Source organism: Alligator mississippiensis, chromosome 5 (assembly GCF_030867095.1).
Source record: "Alligator mississippiensis isolate rAllMis1 chromosome 5, rAllMis1, whole genome shotgun sequence".
In the NCBI taxonomy this organism is placed as follows: Eukaryota; Metazoa; Chordata; order Crocodylia; family Alligatoridae; genus Alligator; species Alligator mississippiensis.
The window spans coordinates 94,389,901-94,411,607 of NC_081828.1; the positions used below are offsets into that span (position 1 = coordinate 94,389,901).

Below are 21,707 nucleotides of genomic sequence, written 5' to 3' on the forward strand. Positions count from 1 at the left end.
TGACAGTGCTGTGCATCAGTGAAAAACTGGCACTTCCACTCTTACTTTATTGAGTGCCAGGGTGGAGCTTTTGCTGCATAAGTAAGTATGTTTGGAATGTCCTATACATAGAGAAAAGAAGCAGTGATTTTATAATGTTAATGATAATGGCACTTTGGTTTACTGTGGAATTTCCACCTGATCTCCAAGGAAATTGCAAGCATTCATCAAATTAGTTACTTACGCATTTCTCATGAATGATATATTATTATTTACATTTTCCAGATGGGGAAATTGAGGGATGAAAGGTTAATTGACTTGTTCACTGTCATATGATAAGTTTAGGAAAAGCATGGAACAAAATGTAGATTCCCCCATTGTAGTGCTCCAATCAATATGGCATTTTTTCTGATTGTATGAACAGAGTAGAGCACAGGAGGTTTTTAATGTTGGTGAAATACAGGATCATATACCTTTTTTTACAAAAGAATAGGACATGTTGCTGGAAAACAGATAAGAGTCTGCAAAACTGAACAAGGTTCTTACAGGTAGGTTTGTGTGGTTCTTTCTGAGTTTCCTTACAAATGTTTTGCCTGGTCCAAATGGCATAAGCCCAATACAGTGTTTCAGTATTGTTTAACATTTTGGTGAAACAATACTGATTTGGATGATAGGATTATTTAGCAAATCTGTGGACAGCAATATCGATGGGTGGAGTCGCAGACACTTCAGAGGTCAGGCTAGGATCCAGAATTACCTGAATAGAGTTGAAAAAAGGTCTGCAATCACTCAAATAAAATTCCACAAGGACAAATGCAATCTTGTACTTGGTTTGGAATAGCTTCAGACAAATACAGACTGGAGAATGACTGGCTAGGCTGTGGTACTGCAGAGAAAAACCCAGGGGGTTGTAGTAGAGCATAAGCAGAATATAAGCCAACAGTGTAGCATGCTCTTGTTGCCTAAAAGGCCAACAGCATAGTGAGTTGTAGTAACAGGAGCGTCTCTTACAAATCAAGGGAAATGATTCTTCCACTCTGGCACTGGTGAAGCCAAAGCCTCATCTGGAGTACTGTGTCGAGTTTTAGGCCCCACACTGCAAGAAAGGTGTTGAGAGTTTTTGGCCCCGTGCTGCAATAAAGAACTGGTGGAGACAAACAGCAATGGTTAGAGACTTTGGAAGCATGAATGACAAAGGACTGAAGCATCTTGGATATTTAGCTCAGAGAAGAGAAGACTGTGGGTGAATATAAAAACATTTTTCAAATACCTGAAGCATGATTATAAACAGGGGAGAAACAGACTTTTCACTGTGACTGTAGAGGACAGGAATAGGAAAAATTGCCCCATATTGCAGCACAGGAAATTTACAGATTACAGAAAGAATTTACTGACTATGAATATGGTCAGGTATTCAATGGACATTTTCAAGTCCAAGTTAAACAGACACTTGACTGGCATGGTCAGGCATGATCCTGCCTTGAGCAGGGCACTGGACTAGATGACCACCTGAAGTCTCTTCCAAGCATGTTTTCCTATGAATATTTAAATGTCATGCCGTAACTGCTTGGCAACTGTTAGAATTATAACGCCCCTTGTTATTAACTACAGAGATATTACACACTGCATGTGGTAATTAGATATAACTCTTTCTTAGGTGGCACTGTTGCTCTTTGAGAAATCAGCATGGAGTGAATCAGTGTAAAAAACAAAAACAAAATATACTCTGAACTATTTTTATTTCTCTGTAACTATATCCTTCTGCCATTAGCAGTCATTTATAGAATATTTGTCATTATTTTTTTCTGAAGCTTGGGACATAATATCCATTATAGTAAAGGAAGCATTTTGCTTGATGACTTCATTACACTGGCATGAGGTTGGAAAAGGAAAATAAATGTTTATAGTAACTTAATTGCATTCTGCATTGATTTTGAAACATGATTTATATATAACTCATTTCATTTGTTCATTTACTATTATCTATTCTAGTTTAGCTTTGAAGTTGCCTTGTGAATGAAAATACATGGAATAGGAAAGTTTGATTAAATACTTTCTTTCATGCATTTTGATATCACAGAAGAATGACTCTTCTTCAATTTGGACATTGCTGAATGACAATCTTCTTATTGCATCAGGAGAATTAACACATCTATTTTTCATAGTATCCAATTTCCACAAGTTGGTCTGATCTGAAGAATTAATTACTAGAGACTCTGGGGTAATTCTGGAGATGTTATTTTTTTGCAAGATTTCCTCAGCTCGGTGTTTTGGAATCAAAGTTTTGACTAGGTTGCATGATAATTAATCATTTAACTGACCTCCCCCAGAATCATCTCACTTTCCATATTCCAAAAGCTAAGGCCCCTGTTGTCTCATTGTGGTGGGACAGTATTCCCACTGGCATGTATGCCCATTGAACTGTGCAAGTGTCCACAAATGGATCTGGGACTTCTCTGAATTACACAAGACACCACAGTGCAGCTGGTTTCCTCTGCTAAACAAACAACATAACATTTCTGTCTAGGTAATCATTCTGGTTTGGTTTTAAGTTGCAGATCATTTGCTATTTGGTTTCCTACTTCTCTTTCTGACAATCTGCAGAACTGCTTTTTGCATACTGCATTTATAGTTTCATAGTTTCATAGTTGGTAGGGTTGGAAGAGACCCGAGGAGATCTTCTAGTCTGACCCACTGCCGTGGCAGGAAAGAGTACTGGGGTTAAATGACCCTGGCCAGATGTTCGTCCAGCCTCCTTTAAAGACCCCCAGGGTAGGAGCCAGCACCTCTTCTTTTGGAAGTTGGTTCCAGATCCTAGATACCCTGACAGTGAAATAGCACTTCCTAATGTCTAGCCTGAAACTACCCTCCTCTAGCTTGTGTCCGTTGTTTCTTGTAACTCCCAGGATTGCTTGGGGGAACAGGGACTTTCCCAATGCCTGCTTGTCCCCCTTGACTAGTTTGTAGACTGCCACTAGATCCCCTCTCAGCCTTCTCTTTTGGAAGCTGAACAGGTTCAGGACCCTCAGCCTCTCCTTGTAGGGCCTGCCCTGCTGACCCCTGATCATGCGGGTGGCCCTTCTTTGGACCCTCTCCATGTTGTCCACATCTCTCCTGAAGTGCGGCACCCAGAACTGGATGCGGTACTCCAACTGCAGCCTGACCAGCGCCACACAGAGGGGGAAAATCACCTCCTTGGACCTGCTTGAGATGCATCTGTGGATGCACGACAAGGTATGGTTGGCCTTCCTGACTGCATCTCCACACTGTCGGCCCATGTTCATTGCGGCATCAATGATGACTCCAAGATCCTTTTCTGTCTCAACACTGGTGAGAAGGGAGTTCCTCAGCCTGTAGGTCTGCTGCTGGTTCTTCCTCCCCAGGTGCATTACCCTGCACTTGTCAGTGTTGAACCCCGTCCTGTTCTCTTTGGCCCACCCCTGTTACCTGTCTAGATCCGCTTGCAGCCTGTTCCTTCCTACTAGCGTATCCACTTCCCCCCACATCTTAGTGTCATCTGCAAACTTGAACAGGGTGCTTTCTACCCCCTCGCCCAAGTCACCGATGAAGATGTCGAATAGTGCGGGCCCGAGGACCGAGCCCTGGGGAACCCCATTGCCCACATCCCTCCTTTGCAGATCTTGTCACAATAATAAACATTTAAAGTTATTGATCCCTAATGGCCAAGTTAAATAGTGTTTATATAACAACTGTTAATCTGTCTGCTGTTCCATTACCTTTAGTATCTGTTGCAACAGCAGTTGGTATGCTGCTAGGATAGTTGGCACATCCATGACTGGTATGACTGGGCAAAAGAATAAATTTAATCTCTATTAGCAGAGAATACCCCTGTTTCTTCAGAGTGTATATTGTGGTATGTTTCAATATATTGTCTACTTCTGCGGCATACGGATGTTTGTATGTTAGCGTCACACGAGATTGGGAGCAGGGAAGGAATGGTAAATCAGGGAGCCAATAGAGGAGGAATGAAGTGAGGCTGAGGCAGCCGGTGAGGTTCATACTCAGGGGAATGTTTCGTTACATTCAGCAATTTTCCAGTTTATGAACCTTGGTTAAACTAGGATGATGTCAGAGTGTGGTTACTATGCAAAGATTCTGTCCCATGTTCCCAGAAGAAAAGAAACTTTATATAGACTAGATGGAAGGTTACCAGCACATATTAATAAATTGAATATTTTAAAAAAAGTAATAAAAAGATTATTGGAAGTTTCAGTAAAAAAAAATCTCTTGGAAAAGCAGTAAATTCTAAATTTGGCAAAATAAGAAACCATTGAAATCACCCTTAATCCTACCTTCTTGGTCTCTCCCTAAAACTTAAGCACTTGACTAGGAAAAATGGGATGAGATGACTTTTTAAATTCTATAGGCACCATGGGGGTGTACCCAACTTGAGAAGGCGGTTGGCCAATTTTGCGGGCAGATCTCAGGACCTGCCACCATTTTTGTGGACTTATCATGACAGGCCCCCCATGCCTCTGATTGGTGAGTAGCCCCCATGACCATACCCCCTGCCACTGATTGCCTGAGAGAGCTGTCTGTCATGTGGCTCCACCTCATGCTGCTGACTGGTGGAGAGGGACTGGGCCCCACAACAGGCAGCCCTCTCAGCCAATCAGTGGTGAGGGGTGGAGATGGCAGTCATCATGGCTGCTTTCCTACATGCTGGCAGTTCCCTGCTTGCCAAGCTGCACAGATGGGAGGATTTCTGGCTCCCACTGAGCAGCCAGCATTTTATTTTTAGCCATCTTTTTTTTTTGCGGATTTCATGGAGATTGCCTGATTTTGCAATTTCAGTGAAATCCGTGAAATTGTGATTTGAGTTGGTCCCTATCTATGAATCCTGCAGACTGGAGCCTACTTAACCTCTTGTAGTTTCATATTTTGCCTTCACATGAGATGAAATTGGAGCCTTTGGAAAACTTATAAAATGTCACAGGAAACAGATAACAAAACTATCCATATGCACAGGAGTTAAATGATTTGCATCTTCGGAGATCTTTACATTGTGGATAAGAAAAAGTTGTGGTGGTTGTAAGACACCCAAAGGATAGCATAGAGAAATGAAATGGGTAAGATAAGATAAAGAGCAATAAGCTCTTGAGTATCTGTATGAAGTGTAAGAGAATGCAATGCAGGGTGAACTGAAGGATAATTTGTTATGGCACAGATGACCTTTGTAAATTAGAAAGATACTGCAAGCATTCATATGTCAAATAAGGTAAAGCATAGGAAGGTGGGTATTATATTGCTGATGTTAGAAATGTACAATATTCAGGAAAACTTTGCTTCATGAATTTAGCAGGTCTACAAGGAAAGGTTAATTCTCTATGGAATCCTTTAACTCTGCATTTTTATAGTTTCTAATATTTGTTTTTTTGAAATACTTTAAAAATAGCTAAGAACAAAGGACCATCAAAGTTATCAAGGATATTTTAAGATTCTACTCCCCTTTCTCCCGCTCCAACATGACTAACTGGAATGTATTTACAGTATTTTTCCAGCTTAATAAGGTTTTTAGTTTGGCACTTTCAGCTGCGTATATGTCACATTATGGCAATCATGAAGCTTGCCAGTGTTACTGAACAGTAAGCAAGTAAGCAGTCAGATAGTAATCATAAACAGGTTTGCCATGGTGTTTTTGGAAGCCACAGACTTCATAGTTTTTAGTCTTTTGGTTTAATTATTTTCCTTTCCTTTCTGCCTTTCCAAGTTATTGCTACTGAGAAGGTAACTAGTATGATGATAACCTGTCTCTTGTGTGTGTTTGGGTGGTGCTTGTGGGATACACACACACACACACACACACACACACACACACACACACACACACACACACACTTTGTTCCTGTCTACATTCTAGGAAGCAAAAATGAAGTTTCTGCTTCTACGGAAGTCTCATATACAAACCACTGTAGATTAAAGCTTGCCAGACTGATCTTACAATGAAAATGATTAGAGTACTAGGGAGCAGTTCACGTTATAAATCACTACCAGGGGGTTAGACTGGCCATGTGACAGGTAAGTGCTAAAGACTCTGCCCAACCTCCAAGCTGCTTAAGTGTGGACTTCACAACAGTTACCTGAGCAGGACATGTAGGTAAAAATCTGTGATTGGGACCTGGGTTTTTTTCTAAAAATTGGGTTGTCTTAAGATGCTTCAGGAAGAGACACCAAAATATGGGCACTCATCTTTTTTATAATCTTAAGCATAATAGACTTTAGGGCTGGAAGGGACCTCAAAGATCAAGTCCAGCCCCCTACCCCAGGGGCAGGAAGTCAGCTATGGTCAAAGGATCCCAGCAAGATAAGCATCCAAACATTTCTTGAAAGAGTCCAGAGTAGGTGCCTGCACCGCTTCTGTGGGGAGTCTGTTCCAGGTCTCGGGGGCTCGGACAGTAAAGAAATTTTTCTTATGTCTAGCCTGAAATGGTCTTGGAGGAGTTTATGACCATTGGTCCTTGGGGCACTCTGGTGAACAGACCTTGGGGCACTCTGGTGAAAAGATATTCTCTCAGATCCTGATGCACACCCCTTATGTACTTATAGGCAGCCACCAGGTCCCCCCTGAGCCTGCACTTTTCCAGGCTGAAGAGTCCCATGGCTCGCAGCCTCTCTTCATAAGGCCTATTATCTTGCCCTCTGATCATGTGCATGGCTCTCCTCTGGTCTCTCTCAAGCTTCTTGACATCCATCTTGAATTGTGGAGCCCAGAATTGGATTCAGTACTCCAGCTGCGGGCTCACCAAGGCCGAGTACAGCGGGGGGATGACATCCTGAGATTTACTTGAGAAGCATCAATGGATGCAAGCCAGCGTTTTGTTTGCTTTACCAGCTGCGACATTGCATTGGTGGCTCATGTTCATCCTGTGGTCAATCATGACCCCCAAGTCTCTTTCAGCAGTGGTGCTAGCAAGTGTAGCACTGCTGAGCCTATAAATATGCTGTAGGTTTTTTTCCCCTGAGGTGGAGTATCTTACATTTATCAGTATTGAATGTCATCAGGTTTGTATCCCCCCACTTACTAAGTTTATCCAAGTCAGCCTGGATCACTAGCCTGTCCTCGGGTGTGGACACTATGCCCCAAAGTTTAGTGTCATCGGTGAACTTAGCCAGTGCATTTCTGACACCAATGACCACATTATTACTTAAGATGTTAAAGAAAACTGGTTCAAGGACAGAGCCTTGGGGTACACCACTGGTCACAGAGCACCATAATGATTCGCTACCGTCGACCACTACTCTCTGGGTCTAACCTCGGAGCCAATTTCCCAGCCAACAGGCTGTGGTGTAGCCAAGGCCACAGTTGGCCAATTTTTCCATGAGGAGGTCAGGGGACACCAGATCAAAGGCTTTTTTAAAGAACAGATATATGACATCAATCTCTTCTCCCTTGTCCAGGTGGCATGTCACCTGGTCATAGAAGGAGATGAGTTTGGTCAGGCAAGACCTACCCATGACAAACCTGTGCTGGCTGTCCCTCAGGATGTTGCCCTCAGCCAGCTTATTCAGTAGGGTCTCTTTGATAATTTTCTCCAGAATCTTACCGGGGACAGAGATCAAGCTGATTGGCCTGTAATTCCTGGTATCTACTTTCCACCCTTTCTTGAAGATGGGTACCACATTGGCCTTCTTCCAGCCTTCAGGTACTTCACCTGAGCACCATGAATTTTTGAGTATTTTTGCCAATGGTTGGGCTATGACACCTGCCAGCTCCTTGAGTACTCTAGGGTGTAATCTGTTAGGACCAGCTAACTTGAAGGTGTCCAGCCTCTCAAGGTGATCCTTTATTAGATCAACACCGATGCTGGGTATAAATACACCCTCACTCTGGCCGTCTGGCTAGGCAGGGTGGTCCCATTGGACTGATGGAAGACCTACACGAAGTACCCATTAAGTAGACTGGCCTTTTCCTGGGTGTCAGTTATCAGCTGCCCCGTTTGGTTCAGCAGGGGTCCAATGTTACCCTTGCTTTTTTTTTGACTCCCTACATATCTGAAAAAGGACTTTTTATTGTCCTTGAGATGCGAAGCCAGGTGGAATTCAGTTGCAGCCTTGGCTTTCCTGACCTGCTCCCTGCAGGTATGGACCATTGCTGAGTACTCCTCCTTGGTGGTAATTCCAGCCTTCCATCCTGTATAAGTCTCTCTTTTGAGGCGTAGGAGGTCCTCCAGTTCCCTGCTGAGCCAAGGGGGTTGCTGTGCCCTTTTGCGACCCTTCCTCCCAGATGGAATGGCCATCCCTTGAGCTGTCAGGATCGCTCCTTTGAGGAGCAACCATTCCCTGGGACATCATTCTCCCCTTGTACTCGGCCTTAGTGAGGCCGTAGCTGGAGTACTGCATCCAGTTTTGGGCTCTCTTAATTCAAAAAGGACGTGGAGAAGCTTGAGAGAGTCCAGAGAAGAGCCACGCACATGATCAGAGGTCAGGGAAGCAGACCCTACGATGACAGGCTGAGAGCCCTGGGGCTCTTTAGCCTGGAAAAGCGCAGGCTCGGGGTGATCTGATGGCCACCTATGAGTTTATCAGGGGTGATCACCAGTATCTGGGGGAACGTTTGTTCACCAGAGTGCCCCAAGGGATGACGACTAGGTTGAACGGTCATAAACTACTACAAGACCATTTCAGGCTGGACATAAGGAAGAATTTCTTTACTGTCCGAGCCCCCAAGGTCTGGAACAGCCTGCCACCGGAGGTGGTTCAAGCACCTACGTTGAACACCTTCAAGAGCAAACTGGATGCTTATCTTGCTGGGATCCTATGACCCCAGCTGGCTTCCTGCCCTTTGGACAGGGGGCTGGACTCGATGATCTTCTGAGGTCCCTTCCAGCCCTACTGTCTATGAAATCTATGAAATCTCTTGGGCTCCTCTTCCTGTTGAGTCGTGGTCCCTTAGGGCCTGGACAACGAGCCTCCTGAGCTTGTCAAAGTCAGCTTTCCTGAAGTCGAGGACTTCTGTATTGCTGACTGACTTGCCAGCTTTCTGATGTATAGTAAAGGTGATCAGCTCGTGGTCACTATCACCCAGTTTCCCATCGATTCTTAGGTCACTGACTAAGTCATCCCCTTTCGCCAGTACCAGCTATAATGTTTCAACCTTAAAAGTATAACTTTAAAATCAACATGAATGTACCTTTTGGAATGTAAAATGAATATAAAACAGGCTTAATTATTGGTCTGCAGCTTCTTCTATAAGGCTGCCACACTGCCCTGGGCCACAAAACATAGTATTTTTCAGCATGATACCACCGTCCATAAAGCAGAATGCAAAAATGCCACTGATAATAAAAATCTTAAAGTCAGATTTGCTGACCAAGCCAGGTGAAATCATTGGGTCACTCTTGTTGTTCATTGTTATAATCAAAGGTCAATTTAGCCTTTAAATAATGCATTTCAAAGGGTGTGTACATGGTCCAAACTCTGCCTTCACTGAGTGTTCCATGAATAAGAATTTCTGGAGATGCACTGCTTGAAGTTACTATGGACTTTCTTATTGCTAAGCTGATTGAAGTGGTACAATTTTCCTTAAGATTCTATTTAATTAAAAAGTCCTGATATTGCTTTATTTAACCAGGGTGGCATTATTTTTAAAAAAGGTGAATATTTAACAAGAGTTTTATATTATGTTTCTTCTTTAGGGACCTGCTTACGGGGAAAAGAACAGATAGCTATTTTTCTGTTTTGTCATTAATCAGGATTTATTAGAATAATGGAGTAAAGTCAGCAACATGAGCCTTACATCTAGACTTTAATGCAATATTTCATAATGAGATGAGTATTTCTCATCCTGGAGTCTAAAACTGATTAATAGGAAATCTACTGCTTTGGCAGTCTGGCACAAACACAGCAATAGTAATATTAGTTTTTTAGATAACAATCTCAAGGGGCATTAAACCCTTCTAATAAAATATAATATTAATATCACAGAGTGACAGGTCTTCTCAAATTAGGTCTTCTGAAAACAGTATTCAGGACATAATTTTATCCTCAGATAAAATTGGGATTAAGGGCATATGCGTATGTTTTCTAAAAAAAACCTTGTAGACTAAACAAATCTGAGTGACAAATAGTTCGGTATCAGACTGCTGTAACATTTGAAACGGGCCTTGAATATTTATTTCTTATCCAGTTGGTAAAGTCCCTATAAATTCTGTTGAATGAGGGATTTTGTTTAAAAATGTCTCTGAATGTGCACAGTAAGTCAATAGTGCTTTGAGAAAATGTTGTGTCACAAGCAATTTTGTGAGACAAGGCATGAAGTCAGCATTGCGAGTGCTACTGAAAGATTAGAATCTCTGTGTTGTCATTTTCTTTCCTGAAATACTGTTTCCAGGACAGCTGGGAATATATCAGTTCGGAGCAAGAAAACCAAATCAGAAAAGCAGCACACAGGAGAATTTTGCACACAGGACCCTTTTAAATGGCTTCTGATCCGTTTGGACACATTTATCTCCCCAAGAAAACACACAGTATGCTTGTTCCTGGTTTAGAGATTGAACAGAGCTCCTCCACGATCCTGTCTCTGAAATCTTTTTTTGTCTTTCTCTGTTGCCTTTTTATTAATACAAATCCCAATGCTGTTTGTCTCAGTTAATCCATTTATCCATCCATCAGATTAGCCTCCTTCCTTCAGATCACATCTGCCTAGACTGTCTTAGTTTGGGCTGGGGGAGTTGTTTCTCATCTTCTCAAGGTGTCAACCGTCTGCTGTAACATGGCTAAAACAGAGCTGAACTTTTGCCCCAAGTCCTCCCTTCTACCTTTTTTCTCAATATCAGCAGAGAGCATTGGCATCCACCCAGCCACACCAGCCTATAATCTGAGTTTCCCCTTGGATTCAGGTGTTTCTTTTGACCTGCACATCAAGAGTGTGTCCTAGTTTTGATGCTTCATCCTGTACAGCACTTCCAAGATCCCTTCTACTGACACAGGTCAGCCCCTGACAATCTTCCTATTCTCTGGCCTTCTGTAATGACAACTAGCCCTGCTCTTATACATTCAAAATGCTGCCAGCAAGATGATTCTCTCTGTAGTAAAGAACTGTACCCTTTCTTCCCCCATTTCCTCAGGTCACACTGTGTATAGAAAAGGGGAAGGAAGGGTACAGTTTCTTGTCAAAACTAAAACCACTCCAAATATATCTTAAAGAATTTCTCTGAGAGACAGAACCTGCACATGTTTTTGTGCTGGCCAAAGCCCTGAAGGCACTGACTGAAGAGTTCTCCAAGCAGTCAGAAGGTCTATCTTATGGATGTTCCAGCTACATTTGTTTTAAAATTACTTCACAATTAGGAGTGCATTTACAGAGTAAATGATAGGTATATAACCACACTTAATACTGGAGAACTTAGGTATACCTAAACCAGCAGATTTTCTGCACTGATTATACCTCCTTACCATAGATTTATAGAGTATGTTCTGCACTCTACACCTCCAAACAAGGTTCCCAGTGATATCAGTGGAAGTCTGAGGGCATTGTATAAAACAGGTCTGTGGCAAAGAGAACAAGACTGTATTACAGAGATCAAGGACCACAGGTAAAGGGAGCACGAGAAGAATGGTTGTTCCTTAACGATACAGTCCTTAAGGCTCAGAGAAAATCCATTCCCTTACAGAGAAAAAGTAGCAGAAAGGTCAAAAAACTGTCTTGCCTAAGCAGGGAAGTTGCAGCCCACCTACAGAAAAAGAAAGAGGTGTACAAAAAATGGAAGCTTAGGACAGCCTCTAAGGAAGACTACTTGGCAACGGCCCACACTCATAGAAAACAGATTAGGCAAGCTAAGGCAGAAACCGAACTAAAACTAGCTACAAGAATCAAGAACAACAAGAAGTCCTTCTTTAGTTACATAGGGAGTAAAAGGAAAACTAACAGGAGTGTGGGGCCGCTGCTCAATGCCTCAGGTTACCTGGTCACTGCCACTCAGGAAAAAACAGAACTCCTAAATGACTACGTTGCCTCGGTCTTTCACAAGATCAAGGGGAACAACATGCCAGGTAGGGCACAGAACGAGCAGGGTGGGATTGACATAGAACTGGTCTATGATTAATTAAAGAAATTAGACATATAAATCAGCAGGACCAGATGAACTCCACCCAGGAGTGCTGCAAGAGTTGGCCGAAGTAATCGTAGAGCCCCTTGGCAAAGGTCTATCAAAAATCATGGGTCTCTGGAGAAATCCCAGAGGACTGGAAGAGGGCCAATGTTGTGTCCATTTCAGGAAGGGGAAGCGTGAGGACCGGGGAAACTGCAGACCAATTAGCTTAACTTCTATTCCAGGGAAAATCCTAGAAACATTCATCAAAGCGGCTATATATGACAAACTTGCAGAAGGCATGATACTGAATGACAGCCAGCATGGCTTTGTCACGGGCAGGTCTTGTCTGACCAACCTCATTTATTTCTATAAACAGGTGACTTGTCACCTGGATGAGAGAAAAGCAGTTGACATCATATACCTTGACTTCCAGAAAGCCTTTGACCTGGTATCCCATGAGGTACTGATCAGAAACCTGGAAAATATTGGGCTCAACTGCGGGACCGTCAACTGGGTGAGCAACTGGTTGTGGGGTAGGACACAGAGAGTCTAAATGAATGGATCAGTGTTGTCGTGGTGACATGTGGGCAGCGGCATACCCCAGGGGTCGGTACTAGGCCCAGTGCTGTTTAATATCTTCATCAACCACCTGGATGAGGGGGTGAAAAGCCCATTGGCCAAGTTTGCAGACAACATCAGGATATGGAGTTGTGCGGACACACCCGCAGATAGGTTGCAGATACAAGCAGACCTAGGCAAGTAGAATGGAACCAGATGAGGTTCAATGTAGAGAAATGCAAAGCACTGCATCTGGGAAGGAAGAACCCCCAGCACACCTACAGTTTGGGCATCGCTAACCTGACCAGAACTACAAATGAAAGGGATCTGGGGGTAACAATAGACCCCAGCATGAATATGAGCTGGCAGTGCGATGCACTAGCCGCTAGGGCCAATAAAACTCTGGCATGCATCAATTGATGCATCTCCAGTAAATCCAAAGAAGTGATTCTCCCACTTTACTCAGCATTGGTGCGGCCACTACTGGAGTACTGTGTCCAGTTCTGGGCATCACACTTCAACAAGGACATGTTAAAGCTCAAGAGGGTCCAGAGAAGGGCCACCCGCGTGATCAGATACTTGCATGGCAAGCCATACGAGGAGAGGCTGAGGGATCTCAGACTCTTCAGCCTAAAGAAAAGAAGGCTGAGAGGGGACCTGATTGTGGCTTACCGCTGTATCAGAGGCATACATCAAGGGCTCAGTGAACAACTGTTCACCAAGGCGCCCTGGGGGAAAACTAGAAACAACAGCCACAAACTCCTGGAAGATAGTTTCAGGCTGAACAGTAGGAAAAACTTATTTACAACTAGGGTGTCCAGACTATGGAACAAGCTCCCCCCCAGAGGTGGTGCAATTATCTACCCTAGAGGTCTTCAAGAGGAGACTGGATAGTCACCTGGCTGGGGTTGTCTGACCCCAGATGTCTTTCCTGCTCATGCAGGGGGCTGGACCCGATGATCCTTCGGGGTCCCTTCCAGCCCTATGATTCTATGACTAGAGTTTTTAAGAATACGAACAACTGAAAATGAGACACCTTACATTATCAAGGCTGGGTTATCTGACTGTATCGGGTGCTATCATGAGTTTGGAAATTCAAATGCAATGATGGACATGACAAATGCAGAAAGGAGGGCTACATTTACAGTAAAGGCTTTCTGCCACTCACAGTTACAGGGGCCTGCTTTGAGTTTATAACTTTGACAGAGTTTAACTGTTTGGGCTGAAATGCTGAGTGTCTGCCTCAGGCTGAATTCGTTTGGAGGACTTGCTTGAAAATAGACCAGTTCCAAACATGTTAAAAAAATTTTATACCCATTTAAGTGAGACACACTTTCACCTCTCTATTTTGGAGAGCAGACATTAAAATGTAGCAGGGAGCTGCCCTTCTGTTAGGGATTTACCTTTTGCTACTTTGGAAACATAGGGTGAATCTACATGTGAAATTAATGCAATGCTCATAACCTCCAGCACATATTGCACTGGATTTTCTTGCTCCCAGGTGCCATGCTTACATGTGCATCAGGGACCACAGCACGTTGAGCCAGCTCAGAGCAGCCTGGCTGGCAGAGGGCCTGGAGGGTTAGCCTGCCAGCCCTGGGCTCCTCCTACCCAGCTCACTATGCTGAAGAGGGGCTAGCTGGAGCATGAGGGGTACTCCAGTGTGGGGCTAGGTGGCAGGCAGCCCCTGTGCTGAAGCACCTTTGTTTCCCAGTCAGTCCCATCAGTGTCTACACGTGATGCTGCGCAATAAATAACACTGCCACAGAATAGTAAATAAGTACTAACCTATGACGGCATTGTATGAGTTTACTGTGGCCTAATAGGAACACACATGTAGACAAAGAGACTTTACTGAGGAGGTAATTAGTCAGCTCTGCAGTAAATGTTTCATGTAGATGCACCCAGACAGTTACATTTCACCAATTTATGGCCTTTTCCATAATGTCAGTGTACACATGCTTAGTGGTGGCTCGCTAGATTTTGGCAGTTTGCTCCCAAAATCTCTATCTTTAATGTTCCTGCTTCATGCAGCTTTTCTGTATCAATCAGACTGAGTCTTGTCCAGCTTCACAAAGCAGCTAACCATACTCCTTCCTAGGACTGTTAGGGCTGAGCAGGACCTTCTCTGGAATTGTTTCTCCTACCCACCAGGGTCCTAGGAGGTGTGGGATGCTGGAAATTCAGGTAGGAGGATTCCACCTCCAGTGCTTCTAGTAGTCTCATTGCAAGCCTTCTGGCATCACAGAATGGATTTAGGAACGTGGAGGGCCAAAAAGGAGAAGCAATGAAATGCAAGGAGAGAAAAGGAAAAAAGGAACAAGAAGAGATTCAGAATTGAGTGCATAGGAACAGAAGGAAGCCGGCATAGGAACTTGAGAGAGCACAGAAAGGGTTATAACTACCACAGGCTATCCCTGTCAGAATCTGAAATTGAATCGAGGATCCTTGAGTCTCTGCTGGCCAGCAAATTGATGTGAACTCCTCTGACAAAATTCCTCTCTCATTCCTTTATAGTAGCCACTTTGCTAAGAGTAGGAGTAGCTAACCTATGGCATGTATGCCACAAGTCACATGGGCAGTCTCTGTATATGTGGCACATAGCAGATCAGGGAGGGGGCAGGTACCACATTGCAGACAGGGCAGGGAGTAGAATGGAGAACGGGGGATAAGGGAAGGGGATTGGAGTGGCACTCAGGGAGAGTGCAGGGCTTATCTGTGGCACACCTGCCAAAAAGGCTCCCACTAGCTTAGAGGATAACAGTCTATTTCTACTACCATTTGTTCAAGAGCTAGAAGCCTCAGCTGTAGAGCTAAAGGCCCACACCCTGCTCATTTCCCATGTGGGGACTAATATGGTTCCACCTGATGACATTTCTGAGTTTTGTTTAAAAAGAATTAAGAACATTATTTTAAAAACTACATGAAAAATTGAAGTCATGAGGTCAAACAGTCTAAAGCTAGGAAATGTCAGGAGCAACATGATTCTTTGGGTTTTACATGTCATGATGTTATCCTTAAAGACATAATTCCATGCTGTGTTTTTCTGTAGGATACTTGTCTAACTCAGTCACAAGAAGCCATGGTGTCCACTGTCTCGCCAGTTAACACTAATGCTTTTCTTCTCTATCCTTTAAAGGGGCAAATGTTCATTCAACTGACCCAAATCGTGGAATGACTGCCTGGGAATGGGCTTGTTACACCGGAAGATCAGAATCTGCTATGCTCATGCAGAAGCTGATGGACAGTCCGCGCCCCGAGCAGTTTTGTGATCAATATAAACCAGAATGGCCAAAGATGAAGGACCTTCTTGAGAAGGCTGCGGAACCAAAAAGCTGTTTTCAGAGGCTATCAGAGTGTTTGAGGTCAGCAGTGACATTTAGGGTTGCCTCAAACCCTGAAGAGGATGGTGTTCTTGATCACATGGTTAGGGTGACAACAAGTTTAGGTAGTCCCTTTGTTGCCCTGTCTTGCAGGACTGTGTGTCCAGGGAGCCCACCCTGTGTGGGAAAACGCACACTGTCTGTGCAGGAAATCCTGAGGAAGCAGAGAGTCCAAGAGATCCGCTTTCAGGACAGAGATCATGTTAGTAGCTATGAGAAATTATTTCAGAACTCCAAAATCATGGTGGTCCCCAAAAGGAAAGACCGGAGGGCTAGTCTGCAGCCTTTAAGCTTCACTGTGTCTCAAGCGAGTGTGGTAGCCCCAAGGAAAGCAAGCCTTCTGCCACTCCACCTTCTCAGAAGGAGCAGTGTAAGACCAGGATTTGTGATCCCCAAAGTCCGTATTACCAAGGCTCCTCCACCCAACTTCCAGCCAGAGCCAGTGAGGAGGAAGAACAGTGTCAGAAACAACATGTACCTGCAGATCCCTAAATGGAGATACAAAGAGTTGAGAGAGGAACGGAAGAAGGCAGAAGAGCAGGAGAAGAGAAGGGCAGAAGAGATCCAGAGACAGAAGCACATCTCTCTCCATCAAAAAAAAAAGACTTGATTCAATTAAGGTCGAGATGTCATCACCCAGGCTAGAAGGCTGCATGCTGTCAAACTGTGGGGTGCAGAACTGAATAATAGCCCTATAGCACAGAAACCACATGAGCTAGCACTAAAGGCATCTAGTGGAATGTGAGAAAGTATTGGGGTTGAAAAAGTGAAAACAGTTGATTATCTGCTCTCTGGTAGGTTTGTCTAATCCTGGATGAGCAGGTGAGAAAGAGCCTGCAATGCTCGTATATGTGAAAGGATCATGCTTTCTATTCATCATGATGAAGTTAAGAGTCTCAGCTTTTGACACTAATCATTCTCCCCTCCTCCTCTTTAGGTGCATATGAATTGCAACACTTAGTAATGAAAGTCACAAAAAGTTTAAAGTAGGCCATAATCTCCATGCAACTGGTACCAGGCAGGAAATCTGGGGAAGAGGGGGTGGGTGTGTAATGCAGATCATTTTGACTATAATAAGCACTTTATGGATATTTTAATTCTGTAAAACAGAAACTTAAGATATCAAAGGTATCTAACACTACACCTGTACCAGAGGTATAGCACTCTTTCAAAGCCCAGGGCAGAGGTGGGAGAAGGGAAGGAGAAGTGGAGTCTAACCTGACAGGGCTCTCCTTGGGCAGCAGCTGCTTATGCTGTGGTTGCTCCTGTAGTAGTGCAACTTGGGCTGGTGCAGCTGGGAAACAGGCAACACTATGGGCCCCATGGGGCCCCATTCTCTCCCTCCCTCCCTGGGCACAGGACTGTGCCTTCACCCTCCATCCACCAGATATACGGCTGGGTGTAGGATCTGTCTGCCTGATTCCTGCAGTCAGGGTGCAGAGCTGCAGCAGTTATGGCAAAGACTCCCATGGGGAGGGGCCAAACTGGTGCCCAGGGCTTGTGCCCTTCTTGCCTCCACTGTTTATGCTATGGGCCTATTCTAATTCTTCATGCTGTTGACTGTGCTTCTCCCAGATAAAAATAGCTGCATACCAAATACCTAAGAATTGGCAGTTAGGACAGTCAGCCCCAGGAGATGTAAATCAGGCATAGTCCATAAGTTGCAGTGAAGCTCCACCATTTTGCATCACTTGTAAATCTGACATACTTTTTTAATGCATTGTCAATTTAAGATTTGCCTCCTCCCCTGCATTTTCTTTTCTTTAGTCTCAGGGAACTCCATCATTATATTCACCTGTCAAATAAATTAACTCTTTAATTATAGAGTTTATTTTAATATTGATGGTCTTGTTAAAAAAATGCTTTAAGTTTACTTGAGCTAAACTAAATCCAGGACAGAATGATTGTTCTGATAACAGAACTGTCTTCATCAAGGATATCAAGTGCCAATAGCATTCTGTGAAAATTCAGTCTTATGTACTGTATCAAGCAACCTGCCCACCAGCATATGGAAATCCAAGATAAGCATCATAGTGAAGATTTGTTGTACTACATCCTCGGTACCAAATGCAGAGGACTATTTCCATCATCCCTATGTCAACTCCAGAGAAAAACATTTCCTAACATCCCAGTCATAGCAGGAATAACTCAGGTTGTTCCACTATTAGCAGAGAGGGATCACGGTGTCATCCATATTGTCCCTTACCTTTTCTGGATGCCATAAAAGTAATGGTGTTTGCTATATGTGGTGGTCCAAGACGGCAGCCCGGTATCCTTCAAAGTAATTATTTGAGGCTCAAACCAAATCTTAGCTGGCATTTTAGAAGCACTTAATGGCCTAGAAAAGCACCACATCCACAGATACTTTTGAAACTGAGAGCTTACCTGATTAGGCAAAAAGTCCTATAGCCCCCAGTGAAGTTGTTTTGGTTTTACCAAGAGAACTGTGTAAAGGGCATAGACAATGTTTGTGTCTTCAGGAACATCCTTTAGAATTTCTTTTAAGCTGCTAAACTGGCAAATCCTGGTATGGACTTGCTATTTGCTAAAGAAAGGCTATGTTTATCAAAGTAGGGTACAAAAGAAAACAGCAAGACACACAGTAAATATGATACCTATTTTTTAATAATTATTTCCTTCCATTTCAAATGTTCATTTCATTATGTTGCTCTGTGTTTGACACTAGACAGAACTTAAATGAGAATTTCAATGAAAAATTCTGTAATTAGGTAACCCATAAGCATATATGCACTGCCACAATAGATCAAACCAAAAATACATCTTTCCTACTATCTTATTTCCAGTAGTGGCATCTAGCAGATGCTTTAGAGGAAGTGTATGAGAAACAGGGTATGTGTAGAGTGATCCATCCTCTGTCAGATCCTGCAAGTTACCAGCAGTTGTAGATTTAGTGGTGTCCTGAACCTGAGGTCACATCGCTGACTGTTGTAATAGATGGCTCTGGATAGACCTGCCCTTCATAAATTTGTCTAATTTATTTTTGAACCCCATTATGTTGTTGTTCTCTCCCATGTCTTGGGGCATGAGTCAACTGTCCTGCATGTCCTGGGCATGAGTTAACAGTGTGTTGTATTAAAAAAAAACAACAAAAAAACACTTCCTTGGGTTTAAACCTACTGTTTGGCAATTCCCGTGGGTGCCCCCTGGTTCCTGTGATGCAAGGCATAATAGCCTCTATTCTTTTTACATGTTGGTCACAGTTTATAGATCTCAGTCGTATCTTCCCTCAGTCTGTTCTCAAAGATGAGGTTGCCATGCCTTTTCAATTTCTCCTCATACAGAAATTACCTTATACTACTGATTCATCTTTGTTGCCCTTCTCTACACCTTTGCTAGTTCTGGCATGACTAGAACTGTAGACAGTATTTAAGGTATGGGTTCGCCATGGATTTGAATAATGGCATAATGTTTTCAATTCTTTCCTAATGGTTCCTAACATTTATTTGTCTTTTTGACCATTGTTGCACACTGAGCCAAGGTTTTTAAAGAATAATTCGCAGTGACTCCAACATCTCTTTCCTCATTGCTAGAGGCATTGCAGAGCCCATAATTGTATGTGTCCAATTAAGGTAATTTCTTTCTATGCTCATTACTTCAAACTTACCAGTGTTTAATTCTAACCCCCTCCTTACCTTACTCTGCAGTGTCCTGAGTTATAGCTTTCTCAATTTAGGCTCAGTTCCCATTGGTACTAAAAATGCAAGTCTCTCTATCTTTTGGTTCCTAGCATCTTTTCAACAGTTGTGTATTGAACTAAGAAAAAAAACAATTTACTGGCTGTAGCTTCAGTAGACACTAGTATTTCATAGATTTGGTAACTTCAAAGCCCAACAGGACTATGCAAATCTTTAAGAGATTGTCCATAAGGGACTTCCTCTCCTGTTCTCCTGTATCACACTCTTTATCCACTTCAGTGGCACTGATTTGAGAGAACAGTTTTAGTATCTCTCAAGGGAGCTTCTTTAGCACCCGTGATCAGGTATTTCCTGCTAAGAGAGCCCTAAGCAGCATATAGGGGTCCTGTACCCCAGTAGAAGCTCTGTCTTCAAGAGTTCCAGTGCAATATCTTCTGAAGCTCTCTAGGAGGGCTCAGCACATATGATGCTTCATGATATCTGGTGCCACTGGCTGGTGCAGAGATGCTCAATGTCTTGGACACAGCACCACAGCACAGCACCATGCTGCTCCTCATGTGGTGAAAAGCAGCCATGAGTGTTCACAGGCAGTGGTCTACTAAATTTGCAGCTGGCTCCTTTCTGAAGTGCAAGGACGGCAAAGCTTTTTTGCCCCCTCCTTGCCAAAACACTACAGCTTACCACAATCTGGCCAGACTCAAAGACCAGCGCTTAAAATTCTAGTGCCCACATACAGCATCAAAATCAGTCCTAACAGCCCTGGGTGCAGTCTAAGCAGAGCCTGTGTGGGCCTATCAAGCAAGGTTTTTCTCTAGATTTTTATGAGGTCACCTCTTACTATGGTGCTGAAACCTGGTGACTCAACTACACTCGAGATGATCCTTCTGATTGAGAGTGAAGGGAGCTTGTACTATTCTGTCTAAACTGTCCAGATGTTCTGGTTATACAGCAGACTTCACTCTGCAAGCCTGTCAATTCTTCACCCTTTGTAAGCACTAATTTCACTTTAAAATAAACAGAAATAAAATATTAGATTTCATGGGAGCTTAATGTAATGTTACAAGGAAGAAGCTGATACTTATTCATTTTTGGGATTGCAGGGTCAACCTATTCAGTGTCCAGTCCAAGCATGTCAGGATGGATTTCATCCCAATACACTGTATAGGACAGATGAACTGTTTACAGGGGATTTTTTGTTTACAGGCAACCTACTGTATTTAAGTATCAGAATTCAGATTCAGTATCAGAAAAGCAATCTTTACTGCAAAGTAAACATATGAATTTGCACTCTTACTAACACCTGCAGTAGAGATATAATTGACAGGTACTCTCTCTCTCAGGGATTAACATATAAAATGTTACAATTAGGGGCTGAAAAATAAGCCCATTTTCTAACCCTTTGTACTTTGCTATGTCCATGTATATGTATTGTACACTTCAGTTTAAACAATTAAACAAAATCTGACAAAACCATCACAAGACTTGTTCTTCAGCTAGATTTTGGGTTGTTGCTTTCCACTTCTTGATTGGCATATCCATACCAGTGGGTAGTTTCTACCATCTGAGAGAAGTCTAGCTTCTATGAAAGGATTTATTATAGAAAGTGTCCATCAAATTCCTTGTAGACTAATGTCGCTATGACAAAAAAGTCCATTACATTTGTCACTGATCAGCATTCTTGGTTGGTGTCTCTGAAGAGGGATAAATGGCTGAACAGATATGGAAATTTCCTCATGGTCAGGGAAGGTCCCTGAACAAATGTTTACAGTGCAGGCAAAGGCGTAACTGCAGCTAATGTAGAGGCTGGGGCTAGCTAGTGGAAAGCTTTTAAACTAGCTAACTTTGGTGCTGCTCATTGTATAGTCACTGCAGCACAGAATTCAGTGCAGACAGCAAAACCCACTATTGAAAGCTAGCTCAGGTATATCTGTAAAAGCTACAGTCATACCTTTGAGTGCTGCTACACCTTCCATCAGCACAGATGCCGGTCTGCTAAATCAATTGGAGAAGCTGGCAGTATTTTCACCCTTGCTGTTTGTCTTGCAAGTATCTATTTTTGCTTAATAAACTCCAAAGCA

The 21,707-nt window shown here is 43.2% G+C and overlaps 1 protein-coding gene across 1 annotated transcript in view; it reads left to right on the forward strand.

Annotated features, from left to right (window-relative positions):
* Window positions 1-21,239, forward strand: part of ANKRD33B (ankyrin repeat domain 33B) — a 90,267-nt gene extending 69,028 nt beyond the window's left edge. The window contains exon 4 of the mRNA XM_006267468.4: window positions 15,730-21,239. Coding sequence (XP_006267530.1) covers window positions 15,730-16,583 — 854 coding nt within the window. The 3' untranslated portion in view covers window positions 16,584-21,239. The remainder of the gene's footprint in view (window positions 1-15,729) is intronic.
* Window positions 21,240-21,707: the final 468 nt, after the last annotated feature.